The sequence below is a fragment of the Ipomoea triloba genome, chromosome 12 (genome assembly GCF_003576645.1).
Source record: "Ipomoea triloba cultivar NCNSP0323 chromosome 12, ASM357664v1".
In the NCBI taxonomy this organism is placed as follows: Eukaryota; Viridiplantae; Streptophyta; class Magnoliopsida; order Solanales; family Convolvulaceae; genus Ipomoea; species Ipomoea triloba.
Window position 1 is genome coordinate 1,528,374 of NC_044927.1, and position 9,584 is coordinate 1,537,957.

At 36.9% G+C, this 9,584-nt stretch overlaps 2 protein-coding genes across 2 annotated transcripts; one reads left to right on the plus strand and one right to left on the minus strand.

The window, feature by feature from the left end:
- Positions 1 to 147: 147 nt before the first annotated feature.
- Positions 148 to 3,904, minus strand: LOC115997929 (uncharacterized protein At2g39910). The gene is made up of 9 exons (XM_031237352.1): positions 3,825 to 3,904; positions 3,204 to 3,738; positions 2,928 to 3,014; positions 2,301 to 2,494; positions 1,946 to 2,141; positions 1,704 to 1,768; positions 1,150 to 1,251; positions 901 to 1,000; positions 148 to 736 (listed from the first exon to the last, which is right to left on the minus strand). The coding sequence occupies exons 1-9, from the start codon at positions 3,863 to 3,865 to the stop codon at positions 722 to 724; spliced, it is 1,335 nt and encodes a 444-aa protein (XP_031093212.1). The 5' UTR covers positions 3,866 to 3,904; the 3' UTR covers positions 148 to 721.
- A 1,129-nt stretch (positions 3,905 to 5,033) lies between these two features.
- On the plus strand, positions 5,034 to 8,979 carry LOC115997930 (protein RKD5-like). The gene is made up of 5 exons (XM_031237353.1): positions 5,034 to 5,360; positions 5,519 to 5,786; positions 7,605 to 7,825; positions 8,231 to 8,439; positions 8,527 to 8,979. Exons 1-5 carry the CDS (start codon positions 5,297 to 5,299, stop codon positions 8,752 to 8,754), a joined length of 990 nt encoding a protein of 329 aa, XP_031093213.1. The 5' UTR covers positions 5,034 to 5,296; the 3' UTR covers positions 8,755 to 8,979.
- The last annotated feature ends 605 nt before the right edge of the window (positions 8,980 to 9,584 follow it).

A 9,584-nucleotide genomic window follows, 5' to 3' on the forward strand; every position in this document is an offset into this window, starting at 1 on the left:
TAATACAAATTTTGTTAATTTAATAAATTATACAGAGTATTCATTAACTAAATATTTTTATCAAAATTAAATTAAATTATATGTCCATTTAACTTAAAAGATGAAAAAAATCATCACTGAGAACGCAAATGTAAATACATGAATAACTCAAAGAATAAAAAGTGCCATTAGCATATAATTCAAGATGAAAAATTGTCATTTTATCCTAATCAAATAACTGGACTGCGTTGACTCGCTTTTCAGAGCTCCATAAAGTAACTAAAGTAAAACCTCTTTCTACAGAGCAGAGAAACCAATACAATCCGTTTCCTTCTGTCCCTAATGCTAATGTAACTTGCATAGTTGCTTGCACCTCACAACTTTCACTTCAAAGAACACATTGCACAAAAGGAATGAGAAATCGCGTAGTGAGAACTGAGAAGGGACTACTAAGTAGTACATAAATACTCGATGTACAGTTATGGGACATGAAGTGCGAAATTTGATATTACAAGCTAGGTGTGTGAAACTAGAATGCAATACAAGCCTGTGTTCCTTACTCCATGTACAAAATTGTCTGGTGGATGATGAGTCTTGACAATGAATGTGGTTAGAGTTTGTTTCTATGAAACGCTTAAACGAGTGTTTTTCTTGTAGCACTTGAATTGACCCGTCCGTGTGTGTGATCTTCAATCTTTTTAGCTACCACGTTCACCGTTGAAAAGGTGAAACAATTTTTGGGTCATTGAACATCAGCCTGTAATTACAAAAGCAAGCTGCAGGTCAGAGGGAGGGAGGGAGAACAACAAATTATCCAAGTGTAAAATGGATATTTAGGCTGTCAATGCTGTGATGAAACATGAAAAAGAAAACTCGATTGTATATTTGTATCCAAAGAATTTCTATTTGGGGGGAGTTTACCATTCCATTATGTCTTCCAGTAAAGGAATGGTGGAAAGCAGTCAAATCTGGATCAGTCTTGTGCTTGTCCCAAGCCGCTTCAAACTGTGAACCCTTAGATCTTTGGAGCCAGGGGGAACAAAGAAAATAAAAAATAAATAAATAAATAAAAAAGGAAAAAGGAAAAAGAGAAGCACAGCAAGTATGAATTAAAGAACATGGCAAAGCATAATATAGATGTGAAAAGCGTAGGGAGATGCCAGTAAGTACTGATGCATCAATGTTAGTATCTGAATAATAAGTGATCTGATATCTTCACGAGCAGTTCTCATTGCTGCTTCCTTGTATAGTGCGACAAGCTCATCCACCAATCTGCAAGCCACACGTCATGACCATTAATAAAATAGTTCAATAATTACCTCTGTAATAAATTTGAGAAGGAAGTCTGCATTCACCAAATTGTGCACCTTATGTGTGAAAATATATGGGAGTGATGTATTTGGCGTATTTAGTATAAAAAATAATAGCATACCACAACATATATCCAAGATAATGGAAATATAATTGAAGACAAGAAACATATATATTAAAACTTTGTATACCTAGATAACAAGAAAACAATTATCTATCATCTTTTCATATTACCAAACTATCTACATCACCGAGTTGAACTTAAACAGAAATTCTCTTTTTGTTGACAGGCTAAAATATGAGTAAAGCATTCTTCAAGCCAAAATTATGATTGTGGAAATTGTTTTCCTACAAAATAATGTTGAAATAACGTATCTAAATGCCAAAGATTAATAGTGATTATTAAATTTAACCTTTCAGTGTATGGTGAATTCCTTATCCATGTCAATCTCAGAACAGTTTTGATACGTTCCAGAACCTGAAAGCAAAGGACCAAAATTAGCATTGACATATACACCTTAATAAAGATGACGGAGATCTATAATATGTTCAGATCTTGCAAGTCATATATTTACTCTCAGTCTATTACAGTATTACTAATGAAAAGTGATCATGCCTAACTGCTATTGTTCGAATAAATGCAATGACTTCTTACCAGTAGAACAGTGTCATCATCGTTGGCATGCATCCATCGAAAGAACAGAGGAAAAAGACGCCTGAAATGAGATAGCAGTACAAGACCAACCCCATTGAACAGTGGCTCAATATGTCTAAGCCACGCAATACGACGCTCCTTATTTTTAGGCTGCCTTTCCAAATGACCCAACATCTCATTCAGTAGCTTTTCATACCTTTATAAAATATGAAAATGAAATAAGATAAACTACAGAGCTAAATCTTCTAATCCACCATGGTATGATGAGAGGCATCTGAAATTTGAAAATGCGTGCAACTTTGATACAAATATAAATATGTATTCATATAGCACAACCTAGGTACAAAAACTCTACCATATGCTCCGAGGATTACTTTTCTGGGTGGAAGTCACCATGAGCACTGACATTTCAACCACATATTGCCATATTTCATCATCTGATGAAGCAATATTTTGGCAGCAAGCATCAAGAATTACGTCATCAAACAAACTGATCTCAGCAGCATTCACATTTTTTGAGAGATGGATGAAGCTAATCATGCCCTGCCCCTGAAACAAGAAGTTGATACAAACTGCATTGAATATCATTGAGAAAATATTGATGAGTATATCATTAATGAATGCCTGAAAATAGCACATAGTATACACCAAATTAGTACCAGTAAAATAATATGAAATTCAAATGGTTAATTCGAGCCTGAGACTGATTACACTCATTTTTGAAGTACTTTTGGAACCAAAGGATAGAGGAAAAAACAACCCCAGAAAGTGGAGAGCTAGGAAAGCAGTGACTCAAAACACATGCCTTTATAAAATTTAGTTCTCTCCATAAAATTCTCAGATTCTATTTCTGTTGCCCACTGCATGCTTCCTCTCTTTTACATTATTTTCTAATACATCAAACTAGCATTTATACTTCAAAGGGTAACCAACAATTTTACAGGTCAAATAATACTATCAAAGAGATTAAAAAAAATCTCACTTTAACTTGTTGTGACCAGTGATCAAGAGTCGTCAGTCCACAAGGAATCACCAAAGAGCAAACCTTTCCCAAATATGGATAGTTCACCTATAAACATTGTCACAAGCCTTTAAACAAATTCAAATCAGAAATGGGGATTAATTAGAAAACAAACCAAAAAAAATAAAAAATCATTAATTTTAGAAAGACTAACCTTGGTAACAGGGCTTTCAACTAATTCAAATGAAAATTGGGTAATGATAAGAGAGAGAAATCAAAATTTTGAGAGAGACAAACCTGTGTAACAAACCATTTGAACTGGTGAGCGGCAACAATTGCATAAGCAACCGGAGTTCTGGCGCTAGCAGCCGAAAACTCATCGGTATCAATCGACTTATCAATCGCACTCTCCTTAATTCTATCCTTAAGCGAAGGCAAAATCCGAGGCATTAACTCAACCAGTAACCTCACGTCATTCGGCATAAACTTCAAATCAAACTCGAATTCCCCAACTTTCATAGACTCTGTCGCACCAAAACACCTCGAATAGGCTTCCGAAAGCTCCCTGAAGGCCGTGACAGCGGCGACAGATAGTGAATTCGGGACCCACAGGAGCTCACCGTAAGTGGACTCCGAGGCGGCAGCCAACGCCGCACAGCACAGCACAAAATCACTGATTTTGGCTTTGATTTCGACGTCGGAGATCTCGGAGTCCGGAGGAGAGCTCCGGCGAGGAAGAAGGGACTCGAGTGTGGACTTGATGTTGACATTGGAGCCTTCCGGAGGAGTGTAGGTTGCTGAGGAGAGAAAATCTCCGATTCGTTCTGATAGTCTGGCATGGATACAAGGAGTAGATGATGATTAGATGATTGAATGCGTGTAATGAGAGAGAAAACGAGAGGTAGAGATTGAGCTTACACAAAGAGGTGATGAAGGAGAAGTGAGAGGGGATTCGACATTGCTGGACCCGTTTAAGCTTCGTTTCATCAATGGCGGGTGAAGCGGGGAAAGTGCATAGAAAGTATTTGTACGTTGGGCCTCCGTTAATGGGCCCTAATGCCAATGTAGAATAATAGTCCATTGCAGTTCACAATCCAATACAATGCCAATAAAGAATTTGTCTAATTCTTATATCAATTGTTATAGAGTAAATACCAGTGGAGGTCCTTCGACTTTGATGGCACCGTCACTTTTAGTTCTCAACTTTTAAATTAATCACTTTTAGTCCTCCAATTTTGATGGCGATGTCACTTTAGTTCTCAACTTTTAAATCAATTATTTTTAGTCTTCTTACTTTTTGTTTCTAGACACCTATGGTCCTTCATTTACAATTGGACATTTAATGTTATTTTCTCAAGGGCAATTCAATCATTTGGTCTACAATTTAGTGTTAACAAAGGAGAGTGGAGAATAGGGTTTCTTCAATTATTCTGATGAGGAAACATAATACTTAATACATTAATTATGAAATGACTGAATTTGCTTTGAGAAAATGACATTAGATGTCCAATTGTAAAGGAAGGACCATAGGTGGCTATAAACAAAAAGTAAAAGGACTAAAAGTGGTTGATTTAAAAGTTGAGGACTAAAAGTGGCGGTGCCATCAAAGTCGGAAGACTAAAAGTGGTTAATTTAAAAGTTGAGGACTAAAAGTGGCGGTGCCATCAAAGTCGGAGGACTAAAAGTGGTTAATTTAAAAGTTGAGGACTAAAAGTGGCGGTGCCATCAAAGTCGGGAGACCTCCAATGGTATTTACTCATTGTCATACTATGAATTAGTGTCCATTTTGCATTTGTGAATTTTGGTCCAAAATTGGTTAAGCTTTAAGCTTGTCTCAGCTGGAACTAAATAATTCACAAATAAATCATTCGTTGAGGACTTTATTCAGTAAGAATTGAATAGTTGGGGATTTTATCGAGTAAGAATTGAATAGTTGAGGATCTTATTGAGTAAGGATTGAATATTTAATGACTTAATTTGTTAAACTTGATAATTAAGGACCAATTTATGAATTTCGCTATTGTTAATGGAACATTTTGAATATTAACTTTATAATTTATTACTTACTAGATTTGTAAGAATATTTATTCAATTTTTTTTTCCATAAATCAAACCGGCGTTGGGTGTTATCCGATGACATTCTAAAAGTCAAACTGAGAGCAAATAGGTCAAAAACTAGTCACATAAAAGAGAGAGAGAGAAAAGAGACAATAAATACACTTTCTCTCTCCCTCTCTCGGGGAAGTGACAACTGAGACTCCCTCTCTCATGCAAACCCAAAATCTCCCATAGATTCTCTCCATTTCTTCTCCCCTTTACTCCCCTCTCCCGCATTTCCCTCTTTCACTAAACTCCCCCTATCTTCTTATGTATGTAAATCCAAAATCTCCATGGCTCCACCTCAGACTCGCATTCTCCGAGCTCTTGTCGTTTACATCAATTCCATGTACAAAGGTAACGCCTTTTCCTCTTCCTCCCTTCATTAACTGCAAAACCTTGGATCGGGTCTGCGTCGAAATTCATAACAAATAACCGAAATTACTCGCTGCTTTTTAGTTTTACCAGCTGAATGATTGGTTTTATTCGTTGAATTTGTGTTGTTTTGCGCGCAGAGATGTTCCGGGCGGTGCGTGTTTACCGGATAAGCGGAGGGAGTGAAGAAGAAACAGAGGAGAAAGAATACGTGCTCAGCAGCAATCGGAAAGATAAGAGGTTTGGGGAAAATGGAGGGTCCAGAGTGCTAACATTGTACGGATTCGATGTTTCGGAGCAGCGCGCGGGGGTTAACAATGGCGTCTGGAAATGCGTCTATGTGTTCGACTCTCTCCGCAGCCAATCTCCGGTTGTTGATTTCTGTGACGAATGGATTCCGATTTCTCAGTAAGCTGAACTCAACTTTTTTGTGTTGGATAGTTATTGTTTATTAACTTTTTGATGTTCATAGTTTTGTGTTTTTTGCTTTATTTGTTTTAATTTGGCTGTGAATTTGAAGTCTGTATGGATAGTAATCACTAATCACAGTGAAGGAAGGGGATAATGTGTGTTTATTGAAGTTGAAATCTTTTGCCTTTTTCTTGTTTTATTTGAATACATTTCCCTTTCTGTCACTTGTAATAAAGAAGGAAAGAAAAAACTGGGTGGTAGATTGTGGGGAAGGACACATGACCTGGCATGGTAGTTGCAATGTGGTAGTTTCACCGAATGTGGTGGGTTCTTTGTAGGCATTAAGCATGGGACTCCCCACTTACTCGCTCGCTGAATCACTGTGATCTTTCACTATTCTGTTGGGGAGCCCTGGGGCTGAGGTGTGGGCCAGGAAAGAAAAAACACCTTTAATATCTATGCTGAGTGAGCATGTGTTTTGTACCGAGCCCTACTTTGGTAGGGCACGCACATGGTATAACGATGGTAATGCCAATAGGCTTTTCCCGTCGGGAGTTGAACTTGTAACCTTGTGGTTACTAAGTCAACAGCCTAACCAACTTGGTTGAGGTTTCCCCCTTACATCTCTTATTTTTATGCAGCTATAATATAGGAGTAAAATTGGTGGCGTGTGTTATCTTTATTGTATTGTTGATGCATGTATGTCCAGTTTGGTTATGATGGCGATGCCAACGAAACAAAAACCATGAGGCATAATGTAGTTAGTTTTAGGGTTCAAGGTTTAGTTAATGGTGAGCATAGCCCTTTCTATGCAAAATGTGAGTCAAATCCCGTCTCCCATTCTCCCCTATCCCAACCATGACAGAAAAATTACTCCTTATATTTATCTGATTGTGTAACTGGAGCGATGTAGCTATCTATGATTTGTTGATGGTTGAGTTATTTGTAATGTATAGTGCGTATATGCATTGGTTGTAACGTGTGGAGTGCCACCAAAGCAAAAAGGAAAGATGTGTAGCCTTCTCTCATTCTAGTTCGTATGCTACCTTGCATTGCGTGATTAAAATTGTTACTATAGTAGGCCAATCTTGCTCGATTGTCCTAAATCCTGTAAGTGATGAGTATAAATTACATAAAGCTTCATTAATGGATGCTTGCTAAGAATTCATATATTTGCATGTTCGATTTGATATTTCTGAAGAATGAAGAGATATACCTTGCATTGCTAATAAAGGAGGTAGATGGGTAGTTCTCAAAATAGCAAGCAATAGTTGTGGACCTATGGTATATCTAAAGGCTTCTTTTGAAGTATCTAATCCGTGTTTATCCCACTCTATACCATATTAGCTTGATTATTCAGTGTTGTAAAAATCGGCCTAGGTGGCTGCCTAAGTGCCCCTAGGCTAAGGGGATTTTACCCTTAGGCAGGCATTAGTCGGTTGACTAGGCGGCCTAGGTGTCCGAGTCGGCCAACTCGGGCAAGTTTTTTTTTTTTTTTTTCTTGGGTGTGCAATGTGTTTTATTATTATTACTCGCCCTCCTAGGCGCTAAGCAGGGGCCCGGGCCTTCTACAACATTGTTCCATATTGCACTCGCATATATATATATATATACACATATATATATATATATATATATACGACGTCTTTGTGCATCCTGATTCTTGATGGATTTTCTACAACGTCTTTAATTTTTTCATTTGGGGATAAACCCATTCCAAATCCTTGCTAACTCAAATTCAACTTTAAATTTCATAGCCTTCGTTTCAACTCCATGCTCTAATTTCTGACGCCATTCCTAAATTTTTGTCTCTAGAAATTGTAGATTGGTTTTCCATGATTTGGTTAATGATCTGCATACCATATCAAAGCTTGCTCGGAGTGCGGAAACTACAGATTCAGAAAATAGTCTCATCACCGAAGCACGTAGTAGCAAGAATTTTAGTAAGCACCCAATGGAAATGACAACCAGTGTTCGTTTTCTGGATCTAAACTCTATACCAGACTCCGATGCTGACGAGAATAATGGCATATCAGGTAAACTTTGATGTCAGAAAATGCTCGTTAAATTCTGGATCATTTATATCTAAATAGTTTCCCTTATTTGCTTATATTATGCAGCGATATGATCTCATGCTGGCATTAGTAAGTACTTGATTTAGAAAAAAAAAGTCGAGAATGATGAGATTCGATGTTTATCTCCTAAATTGTGAAAGTACTTTCCATTGTTTAGAAACTGATGTTTAAATACTGACCTGCAATATATTGAACTACGAGTTTCTTATCTGCTAGGCTAATTCAAGAGCATTACTATGTATTGATCTTAGTGTCCTTGTATAGTTTGCAAATACCATGATTTGCATAACCGTTCTGTAGTGTACACGTTTTAACTGTATGTGAACGAGGCTAAACATGTGAGATTGTTGATTATGACTTGTGTAGAACCTAAGAAACGAAGGGCAGCACCCGAAGATATAGCAAGGATTGCTTTGGAAGATCTTGCCAAATATTTTGACCTACCAATCACCGAAGCTTCAAAAAGCCTGAAAGTCGGGCTTACAGTACTGAAGAAGAAGTGCAGAGAATTTGGTATCCCTCGGTGGCCACACAGAAAGATCAAGTCTCTGGATAGACTCATTAGTAACCTACAGGTCTGTTCTCTTCGGGTTTAGTTAGTTCACCATTACTCCTGTAATCTGTCTCGTTTTACAATTCATGAAATGCATGAAAATCTGCAGGAAGAGATGCAGCAGCAACAGGAGGAGGACGAGGCTACAGCCATGGCAGTGTCTAAGAAGAAACGAATGATAGAATTCGAGAAGAAAAGGATAGAGAAGAAGCCCTCGATGGACATACGAGAAGAAACCAAGAAGTTTAGACAAGACGTTTTCAAGAGAAAGCACAAAGCCAGAATTCTCGAGAGGGAGAGCCAGAACCGGAATAACGCAACTTTGTCATTGTCATAAGATTGAGCTTCATTCTTCAAGCTTTCATCTACTGGTGAATGTTTGTGGAGCAGAAGTTGTGAGTTCTTTCTGATGTCTCTTATTCTTTTTTCCTTTCATTTTCTTGTGTTTTCTTCTTCTAGTATTTATGGATGTCCTGTTTTGTGCATTTGTTTCATATTTGTGTAGTATGTTTGGATGAATGGATAAGATGTTCAGTTAAAATTTTGTTTGTTTTTTTTTTTTTTTTGTTTTGTTTTTTTTTAAGAGTAAGTTTTGTGTAACACAATCTCAGGAGAGATCTGTAATACTTTTTTTATTAAAATATACTTTATAAAATTTTTCTATGGACCTATGAAAAGTATTATATTTTAGTTAAAATAACTACAATTTCATGATTTCACACCAGAGCTGCTCTTTAAAAACTGCTAGCACAAAAAAAAAAAGTTAAGGTGATCTTTGTGCGTTGGGCCCCTTCTTATACGACACAAATTGTTAGTTTTTGTCTTGTTGTGCTAAGTGGTTGGATTACGAGAGTTTGAGTTTTCGTTAATGCGTGAATTGGTGATATTAAGTTATTCGACTTACTGAATATCGTAACTTTAATAGAATGTCCTTAATGTGTGAATTGGTGATATTAAGTTCTTCGATTTACTGAATATCGTAACTTTAATAGAATGTAAGATTGATTGATAATATATATATTTTTACAAATAATTGGAAGGTGCAAAATAATTGCATATTGCCGGTTTTGAATATTCAAAACCTAATTTATTGAATTCATGTGCGTATTACATTTCACTTCAAAACTAAAAAGGGACTCTTTCGCAAAGGTCAAGGTTGTCCCCGTC